The sequence below is a fragment of the Hypoxylon fragiforme genome, assembly GCF_022984875.1.
Source record: "Hypoxylon fragiforme strain CBS 206.31 chromosome Unknown GGS25scaffold_7, whole genome shotgun sequence".
Classification (NCBI taxonomy): Eukaryota; Fungi; Ascomycota; class Sordariomycetes; order Xylariales; family Hypoxylaceae; genus Hypoxylon; species Hypoxylon fragiforme.
Genome location: NW_026054762.1, coordinates 1626619 through 1640703, shown reverse-complemented (window position 1 = coordinate 1640703; position 14085 = coordinate 1626619). Strand labels below are relative to the sequence as shown.

The 14085-nt window shown below is 45.6% G+C and overlaps 4 protein-coding genes across 4 annotated transcripts; 1 reads left to right on the top strand and 3 right to left on the bottom strand.

The window, feature by feature from the left end:
- Positions 1-245: 245 nt before the first annotated feature.
- GGS25DRAFT_499407 (uncharacterized protein) lies at positions 246-1493 on the bottom strand. Its single transcript, XM_049261770.1, has 2 exons — positions 1177-1493; positions 246-1104 (listed from the first exon to the last, which is right to left on the bottom strand). The coding sequence occupies exons 1-2, from the start codon at positions 1394-1396 to the stop codon at positions 854-856; spliced, it is 471 nt and encodes a 156-aa protein (XP_049114722.1). The 5' UTR covers positions 1397-1493; the 3' UTR covers positions 246-853.
- A 1857-nt stretch (positions 1494-3350) lies between these two features.
- On the bottom strand, positions 3351-4313 carry GGS25DRAFT_371690 (uncharacterized protein). Its single transcript, XM_049258191.1, has 3 exons — positions 4062-4313; positions 3847-4002; positions 3351-3777 (listed from the first exon to the last, which is right to left on the bottom strand). Exons 1-3 carry the CDS (start codon positions 4188-4190, stop codon positions 3496-3498), a joined length of 567 nt encoding a protein of 188 aa, XP_049114721.1. The 5' UTR covers positions 4191-4313; the 3' UTR covers positions 3351-3495.
- A 3721-nt stretch (positions 4314-8034) lies between these two features.
- Positions 8035-10487, bottom strand: GGS25DRAFT_371563 (TPR domain-containing protein). Its single transcript, XM_049258190.1, has 4 exons — positions 9892-10487; positions 9140-9819; positions 8980-9087; positions 8035-8860 (listed from the first exon to the last, which is right to left on the bottom strand). Exons 1-4 carry the CDS (start codon positions 10245-10247, stop codon positions 8472-8474), a joined length of 1533 nt encoding a protein of 510 aa, XP_049114720.1. The 5' UTR covers positions 10248-10487; the 3' UTR covers positions 8035-8471.
- A 121-nt stretch (positions 10488-10608) lies between these two features.
- On the top strand, positions 10609-12313 carry GGS25DRAFT_499399 (cytochrome b5; the record flags this gene model as incomplete). The annotated part of the gene is made up of 5 exons (XM_049261769.1): positions 10609-10983; positions 11166-11200; positions 11257-11314; positions 11538-12028; positions 12124-12313. Coding segments are annotated over exons 1-4 (361 nt in total), but the record flags the coding sequence as incomplete, so codon positions are not given.
- Between the last annotated feature and the right edge of the window lie 1772 nt (positions 12314-14085).

Genomic DNA, 14085 nt, shown 5'->3' with positions numbered 1-14085 from the left:
CCGTGGATGGTTGACAGAGGTCATTATCTCCAACATTAAATTTCTTTTATCTTTTCCATCTACATATCTACCTGCATAGTTTTGCTATCAAATGGTTACTTAAATAGAAGTGTTAGCAGATCCAAGATTCCTTGTCGACGATCATCACGTAATTAAGATCTAATATAGCGGGCCTTTCCGCTTTTGATCCCACCCTATTTAGCCCAAGTTGGCAATGATCTCTCATATATTTCCCGAAGCCACGGGGACCACCCAACTCCGTATATTTATGCACATAGCTATTACGAATGCGACTTTCTATATAAATGCTGACTTCAACGCCAGTCTCTCTCTATCTTGTAGTAGGCACGCAATTACCAAATACGATAGTAGATCTTCCAATGTTACTTCATTGAGTCAGGCCTACTTCGCGATCCCAGAGTAGATAAACGAGAGCTCCGTTTTACTTTACAGATATCTCGCATTTCTCAGCCACGCCGGCATTCCATCCACACGTGATAGCGCCTCACAGGAGATGGGATGAAAATTGTTTAGGAATAAACGGGGATACAGGGGCATCCCATATTCTATAAGCAAATCTCTTCAACATCGTCAAAAAGAACTAGGGCTTATTACATTAAATCAACGACATCCGAGGCCTCTTTTAGTCAATACAGAGCTGCCCCCTTTCTTTTCTCCTTGTTTCAAGTATTCTCCTCTGCCGTCGGCGCATCCACACGAACCCAAAAACCGCGAGTATGACAACCACTGGCACAACTAGCCCAGCCGCAATTGCGGTGTTACTATTAATTCCTCCATTCTGATTAGGCTGGTTCGTTGGCTTAGACGGTAATATTATCGTTCCGCTGGGGGGCTATTGTACTGTAAGCTGCTGGGGTTCTTTTTCTCGAGGGAGTGGAAGCCTTGCATTGCTAGAATCAGCCGAACTGTCCTCCTCCTCTGACTTGGCGATGGTAAAATAAGGCGAAGATGCTAGGACGTGGTTTGAAGCCGTCGGTCTGCCTGGGTCTTGAACAGACACTTCTACCTCGTACTTGGCCATTTCGATATGTGGGAGAGGATATGGCACGCTCTTCCAGAGAAAGGAAGTGCTGTTAAGATTGACTAAGTATCATGTAACGTGAGACGAAGTTCAAGATACCATCTTTTTGGGCAGATAAACTTAAGCGGGCTTACTCGCTATGTTCGCTTCTATCGAATCCGCACCATATTCGCTGGTCTGATTGATAAGTCTTGTGCGAACCATGAGGGGATAGTCGGTCTCGTTGACTGGGTCCCATTGAAGTAAGATATTGGATCCACGAGCGATACCTTGAAAGTCATTTTGGAAATCGGCTTTACTAAGCATCCATAGCTGGCTTAATATGAAAATGATTGAAGTTATTCGGAGGTCCATTTACGAATTCTTTCAATTTAATTTCATGGAAATAGCTTTACCAACTAGTAGCGGCATGCGCGGGCATATACTATCTAATAGGTATGAACAGGAGAGGTCAAAATAACGTTGTGTACGTTATTCAGGCCTCAATATATAGGTATTGAAAACCTATGAATGTGGCCTGGCCAACATAGCTCTATATGGAAGTCTGATAGTCCCGAGACATGCACAGAAACGGCGAAGACGTAAATAGGCAAATGTGGTTATAGTGCACTTTGGCATGGCTCACAGCGACTTAAAGTGGGGAATATCAACGTACCCAACCTTGGTAGTTCATAGAGAAGGTACTTTACTTGATATGAAGTCTGGCTAAATGGAATAAACGTAAAGGCGCATATGTCGTGACCAAATTCTTTTGGTCTTTGTTGGTATAGCCACACATTGTAGTTCACGCAGGGCCTAGAAAAAAGGGGAAGGACTTGCCTGGTACAATACGAAAAAAGCAACTGACTCTTCTCTCCACCCCTATTCTTATAGTGGGGAACCTAGCGAGCTCTATAGTCTATTAAGTTTAGGTATCGAATCTGAATCCAAAGTAATAAGCTCATGAATTGGCGAATAGAGGGAATATTAGGCCCTTCCGACTCTCTTGGGCATGTCTAGGTGGACTGAACAGGGTTAAAGGGGGGGGGGGGTTAAGGGGCAAAAAGCCATTAAGGGAAAGAACGAGTTAGGCATAAGCTAACGGGTGAAATACACGGAAATATTGTCTAATTGTTAAGAGGAGGAAGTTGCATACTTACTTAGTACCTAGGTAGGTAGGTAAAAGGAAGGTATCGCCGTTACTAAGAAAACCAAACAACTAGAGTTAATTGATGTTTTGACTGAACCTTATAATTTCTTCCATCACCCTTTAATTTGCCTAGGGTAACTTGCTTTTCACCTCCTAGGTCCACCATATAATTTTCCAAAAACCTCTCACCTTTCATCTCCCACCTATTAGTAGGTTCAAGTCTATGTTTTTCAGCATTGGCAGGCGGATAGCACAATCCAAACATAGGTACCTAGGCACCCTACTAGGTCCCTAGTAATCGTCAGATCTTTAGTCCTCAAAGACATGGCCAATGCCAGGCTTCTAATGTGGCATCGCTGTGTCCTTGAGTAGCGTTAAAAAAGGCCGTTCGCTGACACGGAGTCCAGCCGTGGAGTACACCACGATAAAAAACGCCGTATGCTTACCGCGGCTTCAAGGGTGGCCGTGGAGACAAGACACGTAAAACAACCGCTGAACTGCCATAGAACCAGCGTCACAAACGGTGGCATCATGCGTCTCGAGTATGGATCAACTCAAGAACTACCAGAAGTGTCACAGAGCAAGCCATATTACTTCTTGAGTTGACACTATAGAAGGTTACTAGGTGTCCATGTTCAAAGACACCTAGTAGACCAGTCATCGCCTAGACTCTATTAGTAACGTATGGGCATTGGGCTACCTTGCCGGACAATAACGCCAATGCATGCTTTCTGCGTCATCATTGGGGCCCTAAGGTACTCATATCTTTACTACCTAGTGGTATATTTGGACATGGGTAGAAGAGACGTCAAACAATCTCTTCCATTCAACCCAAATAGGAACGCTGGCGGGTAGATGGTGCTTCAACATGCGCCTACCCAGCCAAGCTCGTCCCAGGTTCAACTCCCATCAATTCGCACTCGCTTCAATCGTAGCCTAGCCTGGCACGACTCCAACCCTATGGCGCCTTATCAGGGCATCGTTCCGGGCCATTTACACGGAGTAGTGTATCAGGCACTTGTAGATAAGACCTAGATATTCCTTGCTCACAAGGGACCTATATAGCCGTCACTAGAGGTCTCGTCACTCGGATGCAGCTCCCAGAAACCACCGCCAGGCTACTTGTTCGTTAGGGCTGCTTTTGAGTAGTGCTGGCACTCTTCCATCACTCAAACTGCGATGGTGATAGGCTGCCTCTTGCATTAGTTGACTTACGAATGCCAAGAGGAGAGCGGTCAGGTAGGTACGTACGCCGCTCGTAGTTTGTAACCGCAGCCTCCGAGATTCAAGGGCGTATTTAGCCAAATCCGAGTACCTTATTGGCCTACATAGTGTAGCTTGATGGACCACCGTAGATAAATAGATCTATGTCACCAAGTGCCGAGCCAATGGTTGGGTCATATGCCAGATCGGGCTGCTGGTACCGATGCGTCGTTTCTTGTTCGCGCTTTAACTTGATGTATTCTGCTTGTAAACTAGAGTAGGCCTGGCTCAGGATATCGTTCTTCTTCTGAGCCTCGTTGAGCAAAACTTCAAGGTCCTTGATGCGTTGGTCTTTCCGCTCTCGATAGGCTCTCTGGGAAGCGCGATTCTGAGCTCTTCGGCGCTGTGCAGAGTAAGTCTTAGCGATTCGGGTTACCTACGGACAACTCTTAGATGTAAGCCAAGAACTCACAGATAAGACAGAAGGCGGTGCGTTCTTGTATCTGTTTTCGCGCTTCCTTTTTGTCACAGGCTTCGAAACGGATGGTTGTGATTCTGGCTGGGTCGTTTCCCCTAAACCATCCGTATGCTCGGGACTGGGATAAACCCCTGGAAAAGATAAGTCGTACTGTGGATTCATATATTAGATACCATTGGCTCTACGAAGCTCGCGTGTGAGTCGCATACCGGTGAATCTATTGGGCTTGAAATTGTTGAAGCATTTGAAGAATCGAGGTAAAAGTCCGTCTCTCTGTACATGTACGACATCGATTTGGAGGGAGATGAGATTCCGGCTGTAATATCAATTTCATCCATCTCGAGGTATGTACGCGGATATAATTGGTTCAATGTTCTTCGCCGATATATAATTCGAAGAAAGTAGCAAGGAACTAAGGATCGAGGGTCTTGAGAGGTTTAATGTTAAGAAGGGAGGGATAGGAAACAAGCTCACATCTGACAAGGAGAAAGTATCGAGGATATATCTTACGCCAGCCACCTACCAGGAGCCTGGACAGTCTGGTCTAGGTCGTTCGTAAGTAAGTGATCGGCCAAGTATCAAATCTCACCTCGAAGAGACCCCTGTCTGGCGGCTTGCCGAGCTTGGGCAGGTATGGCGCCGCCGTTGCCAAACCGCAGCGTTGCAAAGTGTCATCTTGACCCGGCATGTATTCACAGGTACCTCCACATCCCTGATTGTGCAGGCGGAGCAGCCGTCTAACCGCATAGGTCAAGAAGCTAGAACTCTTCCCCCCCAAAGCGGCAGACGAAGGAAAACCGAAAGCCGGGATTCTCAAAGCGTAGGTGGGGTTTGCTTTCGGGGATAGACCACAGTTACTCGGAAAGAGGGAAATCGGAATAGGAGCTTATCTAATAGGTTCAACGTTGGAAGTCAGCTCGCTTGGCTGTATGGCATTTGCTGACAGGTGCTTCAACAACTCCGGATTACACCCTACTTACCTCCGCGCATCGTCCCGTTGTCGTGGGCGCGACAGACAGACACCCGAATGACTGCAGAAAACCCCTACTGTAGGTAGATGTCACATTTGACGTCAAAGACAAGAGCGCCCTTTTCGATGCAATATAACAATTTATTTGCTACATGTGATCGCAAATACTTGCCTCATCAGCTTTGCGGCCTGTTCGTGGAAAGCTGTAGCCTCGATATTCGGTCCTCCATTGTTGTCGAACGCAGTATAGGTAGGTACGCACTGAATATCTTGCCGCTCAGCCCCGCCATATGTAGATGTATCCCTAGATAGGTATCTGCAAATCAACGCGGTCGCAACGAACAGCCGGGCTAGAGTAGCAAGTAAGCAATCATTGTGCATTGAAACAACCTCAAAGTGCGTTTCTATTATTGAATAGATCAGTAAACGGCCTTTGTCATCATCTGGATCCCTGGAAAGCTGCCCAGTTGTGAGGTATGTAAGTAGGCGATACACAAAGTGATCTTACCAGCCAATCAGCCACTCACTTGCCAAGCTTTATGCAGTGTCCCGCTCCCAGATCGACATGTTCTCTCTCAACAACAAACAAAAAAAGAGATGTCTCCGCTTTGGATTGATAATTCGAATAATTTTAGATTTTAATCTGAACCTATCACTGAGGAAGGAGCAATATCCCAGCCCAAGGGTCAGACCATTTTATATATCTTGAAGAAGCTTTGAACTGGCTAAATGTTCTTAGTAAAGCCCCCCGAAGCACCTTACGAGGTAGCCGTGAGCTAGGGCAAGGTACGGGGTTTGATGAAAATCTTCAAACCCATCAACCCGGGCTTTGACACTACCGACGAAGGGCGCCCGTCTCGGGATATACATATGGTATATTGCTACAAGACTCAGTGTCTTCCTAGGTTAGGCTACTCGTCAAGTGACCATCTATTCGCTTTTTGCTGTAGGTAGTATAGATATATGTACCCCCCGTCGGCTTTCGATAGCGCAATCTCAAGAGGTAGGTATTGTACCTTCTTAGGGTCCCCACGATATCAGACCCTCGAATTCCAAAAAACCAAAGTAAAGTCGTATTCAGCACTCGCTTGTGTTACAGCCAAGCCCCGCATACCACCTAGCATCTACTTAGGTACGCATGTAACGACGATGACATGTAGTATATCCATGACATTGTTGTATATTATGTGGCTCCTAGCTTTATAAATACCTAAAAGGGCTGTAAACTGAATCTCGTCGTAGTTGATGAGATTCCAATTTGGTCAAATGTTGATCAAGATCTAAGTAGGTACCTAGCAGGTTAGGTGGTTACGATCTCCAGCCCTTCAGCAATTCTCAAAACTGACCGCAAGGTATTTAAATATATCAAAATTGGGGGTTTTTTCATGTCAAAAATAACAAAGGTTCAGATTTTGACAAGAAATTAGCTTGGGTAAATAGGTACGTAGGTAAGTGTGGACTTAAAAGGGGGAGGGGGGAAGGTGGGTATTTCGAGAGGTAACGAAACACCCTCAGGAATTCCTTGGGATAGGGTTCCAGAACTAAAAGTATCTTCTCTCATAGTTGATAATTGGTAAAGCTTTACCAATCCTATATGGATCTCTTGCTATGTCATCGGCTTTGTATATCAACGACCCTGTCCCCCCCTTTTCTTTTTTGACCCCCATATAGTGCCTCGATTCTCACAATGACACATGATGCGCATCTTACCGGAAGGTCCCTTCATAGGCTATTTTCTTGGTGACAAGTTTAGGAGGCATTGCTTTCCAAAGTAGATACTTCACCGGAGGACTTTGTCCTAGTGTGAAAGTAATGGAAGGGGGAACTAAGCAAGATCAGCCGCCACGCAGCATATAGAAGCAACCTCAAACACCCATCAGGAGATGAAATTCAGCTTAAAGCTGCTGATACAGTGGCATTAATCTATATAAGGACCTATTAGCTATTTGCTGCCGAGACTTGTCATCGTAGGGGCAACTGTAGCGTGCGGGATCGACCCGTGTAGGAACACTTCGGTACATAGTTGGTTGAGTAGATCTGAATAGAACTATTACATCCAGGGTAGCTCCCTGCCTATGCGATCAATAAACCGGGACCATGGTTGTGTACCTGGTGTGCACATGTCGGAGTTAGGAAATACGTTCGATGGCCGTGATTAGCTCGCCTAAAAAGTAGGTGCTCAGTGCAGGATAGTAGTAGGCTGTCTATACACACAGGTAGGTACCTACCCAAATAAACGTCAAGTACTGTCAGATGGTTCGCTTACCGAGTAATAACTGTAAAGAGTCACGTATTCCTATGTATGTCAGATTCAAGTTGCATATATAGTTAGGAATCGTGACTCCGACCCAAAAAAGTCGAGGCTATTTCGTCAATCGCTGCTCATGACTTATAGAGAGCTTCATTGAACAAAACCCTGCCGATGGATATATGTAGCATCCACTGCTCGGCTATGTCACTTGAGTATAAGGGTTTCTGACAGGTCAGCGGGCATGCTGCCCGCCTTTCCCCGCGGCCCTATTGCTAATAGCGGAGTCGGGATCCTTAACGGTCTAGGTTGACGCCACCATACCGGAGTGTAGTGTAGATCGGTGCAAAGCGAGGTGATTCTAGAACAGGGGACCTAAGAAACTGAAGGGATGCTAAACCCAACAGGGCTGAGGTGGATAGATCAAAAGTTATCAAATATGGATATCATATAAGGGGAAATACCCCTTGACCAGTCAGACTATTAAGATCCCCAAACACCTACCTACATGGGTGGCTTCTAGATAAGGCATGTCGAACCTCTCTTTAGCAAATGGAGCGCGGATAACCTACCTACCTAGGTAGGTGCGGCTAAGGTGCCTAGTAAGTAGGCATTACCTACCTTAGAATTTATGTAGGTGAAGCAAAGCAAATGCCCAAGTACTCTAAACACTCTGTAAGAATGGTATGATACAGGATGATACAAGTCCTGTATAGCATTCATGTTAGATAGAACTAGCCATTATGCCGAAACCGGAAGGATCAGGTATGTGAGTATGTAGCAGTCAGTAGCCTCGGCGGCCGACGGCCGACTTCACTGTCCTGATCCTCGATATCCTATCCTATGCCGCTCCCGCACCACGTCACCCCCCTTACCGGCCTCGGGTGTGGGGTGTGGAATATGGGGCATGGATGGTGACGTTATGTAGAGCGTATGCGAGCAGTCCCCGAATTAGAAATGTACTCATGTTGACTTATTTTTATCACCCTTGCCGAAGGGTTTCGTAATTGAATAGGAGATACTACTGGCTCGAGCTCCGCATAATTCTGGTAGTTATCTTTTATGGAAAGTGCCCGAGAATCATGCTAGTTAACCTCGTTTTCACATTTCCCTATTTCGTATACCTTGGCCACTTTGGTAACGAGATGACCTTACATCCTATCATGAACCAAATTTCAGCCTAACTTGCAGGCCAAAACACTGTCGGTGCAGCGATTTTTTGGTGACATGGAACGCTTCCCTGCTGACTTTGGGAGCGTGGAAAGTAACAGAATGCCCACTCACTTGTAAGCTTCCTTTACTAAATGGTTCCTAATTCAGGACCTCCTAGATTGAAGTATGTAGCAACACCCGTTGTCTATAGAGCCAGAGGTTTATAAAGACGATCACGGTGTAAGTTGATTATGGCGATCCAGCCGATGGCGTCTTAGATAAGCGTTGCAGGCCCTCCTGAGCTTGTTTAGTGCCGGGTTCGAATGCAATGTTCTTGCTCAACGCCAAACTCTCTTGAAATTTGCGCTGTGCTTCTTCGATATCCCCAGCCATAGCTGCGATATCTCCCAGGTTGCACAGTGCTACTGCGCAAGCTTCGTCGCATTCTTCAGTCCTATTTTCTCCTTGTACTTTTCGTGCTGTTGCCTCAGCTTTCAAGGCCCATAAACGGGCACTGGCTAGGAGATTAGACCGCGTCGGACGGGTGGCCGCAGTAGATCCGTTAGCTTGAGAGATCTGGGGAGGATCTAACGGCGTATCGACGGGTTGCTGCGCCAAAGAAATCGCTAGGTTGTTCACTTTTATAGATATCGTTAATTAGGAAGTGGAGGGAAACCCCTTGTAAAAGATTATGAGAAGGGAGGAGCGGAAGGGAAGGACGTCGAGGGCAGATCAAGGTTATTGCGTAGAGACTTACTCAGTACGGCAGTATGACAGCTATTTGGAGGCGAAAGTGAGATCGCCTGAAGGAAGAGCGGTGCTGCAAGATAGAATTGCGACTTGGACTCGTAATGATGTCCCAGGGCTGTTTTGTGGTTAACGACCTCTCAGTTCAAGCACTTGAAAGTAAGACATACCTTCTAGCGATCCCCCAATCTGCTCTGGGGACATCCAATCGCCCTCGCCTTCCTTCAGACCTTCAACTTGACGCCTGTGTAATTCTTTTAAGACAGTCTCGACTGCCCATATCAAGTGTTCACCAGCAGAGTCACCTTCAAGAACGTGCTCGTCGGCATAAAGCGCTCCAAGCTTAACACTGATTCCGACCGATCTTCCCAAGATTCTTGTTCGCTTACCCCACAGATTCTCCGGTTTCGGTTCACTTTCGCTCTTTTCTTCTTCTGTGCCAGAGCCTTGGGGGCTTGGTGCGCCAGACAGTCTTCCCGATTCATCAATAAGGCCATCTTTGGCGCTCTTCTCCATGAGCGCAACCCATTTTTTCGAATCGTTAAGAAGCGCCTCTAATACGTCGATAGAATTCTTATAACTACCGATTTGTTCTAACCACGCAGCTAATTGGATCCTGAGACCTATAACTTCGTCCGAAAAGGGGTCAAGACCGGCTTCCTTACATTGGCCCAAGGCAAGCGTGTAGTATTTGAGGGCTAGCTGCGGATCAGGACCGTAGTTGCTGTAATATATCGCACGGCGGAGGGATTTGGCGATGTGAGGCGGGAATCGAGTGAATTGTGGAGATTGGAAATAGTTGAAATAGGCATAAACGATATAGAGGGATGTACAAGATATAACGAATAACCTTTGGATAAGCACATGCATCGGATTAGCGACCTGTGTTCGGGAATTGTGCGTCAAAACAGAACCACCTTACAGGATAAGAGCAATTACAAGCTCCTCTGGGCTCTGTCGAAATAGAGCACGAAGAGTTTGGCCACGAAATATTCCAAGTAGAGGACGAAAATTCATGCCTTGTTTCAGGGCTCGGAAAAGCAGCTTTGAGGGTGGTAGCGGCTCCTGGTTATTTGTCTTGGGCGAAGAGGAATTATGTCGCTTCTGTTGAATACTACATATTCGAATAGGGTCAGATAATGGAAGGTTAGTTCGCGCTATTTGATTAGAGAAAGAGCGCGCGGGTCGTCTCATTGACACCTGCATATGGTGAAGGCATCGCGCATGTTGGTGGCCATTGCCGGAAGACAACTTTGCGATAATGCGCAAAGCAGACATTATGATTAGCAATCGCAAGACGTGTTGCTCAAGTTGCGCTTGATCAACTACATGTGTAGCGCCCTGTTGTGGCCAATATCCGCAAAGCGTGCAAATTAATAATGCTCGGGGAGAACTGGGGGATCAAGTTGAAATCGGTTTGTAGTGAAGCAATTATTTATTAGCAATGACGTTGTCCACGGTAGAACTCGAGTAATAAATTTTGAGCTCTAACTACCTAGGTACATAACTGACCTCAAGTACATGCAAGGATGTAGGTTAGGTACTAGGTAGAGTAAGAACAGCTGGCAACCAGCTGTGCAACCAAGGTCTAAATAAAGACCTCGGCTTCTTTGCGCATGGGCCACTTCAGATTTATTACTAGACATATTTAAAGTGAGCATGCCAATGACGAGACAGCAAGGTACTCTTCCGTAATTCGGTAGCCGCAAGTTGAAACGAACATCTAGTAAATATTCGGTTTCTTTGTCTACCTACCTACCTATCTACCTACCTACCTACAGGTATATATGTAAGCAGAGCTGCTCGAAGCCATCTAGGGTACCTATACATAGTATCTAAAGCCGACCTACGATATCCACCCAAAATATATCGACGTCTTGAGTCTTAATACACCACCTACCTTAACACTACCTCACAAGAGCGATGGCCGGAAAGTTTGAGCCCAAGGTTCCTATAACCCTGAACCCTCCTAAGGATGACCCTATTTCCATCGAAGTGCTAGCTAAAGCAGACGGTATGATGCCATCCCTCATTCCCCATCCCCATGTAGTCACTCGAGATCTACGTTAAGTAGATCTCAGGCATTCATGCTCGCTCGACTTGACACATATATCACGGCCCCTCACCATCGTTTCTTGCAACATGGAGATTCATGGCTGACAATACGCCTCTTGCTAATTATTCTCTCATGTCCAGGCACTGAGGGACAAAATGCTTACGTCGCAATCAAGGCACGTCTTCTTGTTATCCACAGACTTTCATGCCTACTCTAACACTAGATTATCAGGGCAAGGTCTACGACGTCAGTGCAAATAATGCATATCGAGTAGGCGGCTCATATCATGGTATGTAGTCGTGTTTCCCTTCATCAGAGCACTGGTAGCACCACACAACGCATCGTCACCTTTCCCAACACTTATACAATATCTGGCTCGTTGGCGTCTCTTGTTTGCTCCCTAAGTAGTGAGTTGTTGGATGAAGTTTGTGTCCGACGTTGAACTGCAGCTTGACTCAACAGCTTGCTTTTATAGCCAGAAACAGAACCAGCATGTTTGCTAACAGCTCCAGTCTTTGCGGGGAAGGATGCCTCTCGTGCACTGGGGATGTCTTCAGTCAAGCCAGAAGACGTAAAGCCGGAGTGGCAGGATCTGGACGATGATAAAAAGAAAGTTTTGAACGATTGGATCACTTTCTTTTCGAAACGTTATAATGTCATCGGTATCGTCGAAGGTGCAACCAACTTAGAGTAGACACCGATATTTGTCAGGCCTGGATGGTGTATTCTTCATACCTACCTAACCTACATGTTTGATGTTACTCTAGTAACTTGAGCGGGGGATCATATCAAAATACCAATCATAGCTTCAGGCATCGAGTAGCCTAATGTATTTCAATGGGATGGCCTGGACTTATATTGCACATGCATCTATGAAACGACGAATTTTTCAAAACGAGATAAATTCCAAGGTTCTCTACTTAGCACTCATTTAGAGACTGCACAGGACTACGCCTACCGAACAAAAGGAGCTACATAATGAAAGCTCATACAGTCATTCTATGTAAGCTAGTATCCTAAGGCTTGTGTACTGAGTAGAGTCTATTTTCAAGGCTAGGGTAACATTGTTGACTCTCACTTACATTCTTATGCATCTAGGCTTGCTTGTCGTACGAAGAGTATTACTGCGCGCGGGGGGGAAGTGAACACAACATATCGTTGGAGACTCAACAGTCACGTCTTCCGAAATTCTACAACTATCTATCTACTATTAGTAGGTACAGGAGTGGACTCAGCACTGTTCTACATTTATAAAGCGCATGGATAGTTCACTTAGCAACGATCCCCTATACTAATGTAGAATATGCTATAACAATAATACTCACATGGGCTAACTACGGGCCTTAACCTACTAGGCAGAGAGTGTCTCAAATGGCAACGGCGGTCTTAACGCATAAATCTATAAGCATAACAGCTACCTAGTATTTTAAGGCTTTTATGTGGCCAAGACAACGGAGTATTCAGATCTGTGGGGGTTAGTCCTACACAAATGGTTTAACCTGGTGAGTCCAACCCGAACCTGCTTTCCACTACAGCTCACGCAGGTTACTAGTGTCTAGGTTGCCTGCAGCATTGCAGTGAAACAGCAATAACTTATATGTATTGCATCCATTGACTAATCTGATTGGGCATACGCATCTGCGTACCTACGTACCTACGTAAATAGATTTCAGTCACGATTATGAATGCGTATGTCCAGCAAAGTTGCGATATTACATAAATGTCGGCCTGGTACATGTATAGGAGCGAAGTGACGTGAGTATTATTGTGGTGTTCAACTGACGAACTCCTTATATCGAAACCATATGGATTAGAATATCGTAGGCTAGGCATTATACATATCTAGAGGTCGTTTATAGCCAAATATGTCGACGGCTAGCCTGCTACGCATCAAGATATTTGCTATATGGCACAGCATCTTGTAATTTCTACTACAGAAGAGTACCAAGACTTGTGAGCGAAAATGAGTTGGGTTTTCAACATCGGTCTCTGTAAGACAAGCACTCCCAGATGTTGAGAGAATACATAATACATATTAAACTTTGGAGTATAGTTACAGGAAGTAGAGCGGACAACAAAAGACAAGATTGTCAATGGCATAGATATGTCTCACAGACAGTTGTCTTTGCATATTTGTCCTCCACTTCGAAACACCTCGCCTGACTTCGTAACAGTTGGCGAGCAACCTACAAGACTCCTAACTAACTCACTGTATCCTTGACTCGAGCCACGATAATGACATATCCTATGGCTGTGTTCGAACAGCTCACGCAAGCCCTCTAGACTGTTGTGGTCGGCTGTACGGTCCTTGAATAGATGTCTGAACGTTTCTCGACATATAACGTAAATGAACCCTGCATCATGCGTAACTCGGGGTATTCTCGCCATTTTTTCTTTCTTGGAATTCATCGTCCTCGCTGAGAAGGGGCCCATATGTTTCCATTCACGAAGCGAAATCCCTTTTCGGTGCATTTATCGCAAAGTTCTCCCGCCTGAAGCCAGGAGTTCCGGAGCTTCTTGACCCCAAGACATTGGTGATTAGGGTCGTTCCGTGCGAAATGACAGTAAGACTTTAAACGGCACACAGAGTGACGACATTCAAAAAGAAACTCGTCGTAATCGCACATCGTCACTATCTGAGGGAGACTTATGAGTTTGGTTGCCCTGTCCCTTCTGAAATTTTATATCGAGGATATTTCAAGGATATTGAGACAGCGTAGACTCACAAGCACTAGTTTTGGATGCTGGCCGTTCATGTAAAGCTACACGTTGTTAGGTGGCTGATTTACAAGATGGGAGCGGTACTCATACCTCGATCAACAGACTCAGAGACTGTCTACGACGTATCTGGTATCATAAGTTCCAAGGTTGATAAAAGTTGAGCAATATGTAAATATCACATATTCAGGAGATGACTTCCATCCTTTATAAAAAGCAATGTTTGCTCTATCTCAACATCTGCTTAACCATTGGTGACCCAACGAGGGGGGGCAAACACATCGTCCTAAGATCTGGAAGAATTTCCTTCTCGAATATGACGATGAAGTCTAAACTGACAAA

Bases quoted from the DNA above. Each gene is read 5' to 3' on its own strand.
- GGS25DRAFT_499407 (XM_049261770.1), bottom strand. From the start codon at position 1,396: ATGGACCTCCGAATAACTTCAATCATTTTCATATTAAGCCAGCTATGG. The intron at 1,105-1,176 runs GTAAGCCCGCTT...CATGATACTTAG, and splicing joins GATAGAAGCGAACATAGCGA to TCAATCTTAACAGCACTTCC.
- GGS25DRAFT_371690 (XM_049258191.1), bottom strand. From the start codon at position 4,190: ATGGATGAAATTGATATTACAGCCGGAATCTCATCTCCCTCCAAATCG. The intron at 4,003-4,061 runs GTATGCGACTCA...ATGAATCCACAG, and splicing joins CAAGCCCAATAGATTCACCG to TACGACTTATCTTTTCCAGG. The intron at 3,778-3,846 runs GTGAGTTCTTGG...TACTCTGCACAG, and splicing joins CACCGCCTTCTGTCTTATCT to CGCCGAAGAGCTCAGAATCG.
- GGS25DRAFT_371563 (XM_049258190.1), bottom strand. From the start codon at position 10,247: ATGTCTGCTTTGCGCATTATCGCAAAGTTGTCTTCCGGCAATGGCCAC. The intron at 9,820-9,891 runs GTAAGGTGGTTC...GCTTATCCAAAG, and splicing joins CTTGTAATTGCTCTTATCCT to GTTATTCGTTATATCTTGTA. The intron at 9,088-9,139 runs GTATGTCTTACT...ACCACAAAACAG, and splicing joins GATTGGGGGATCGCTAGAAG to CCCTGGGACATCATTACGAG.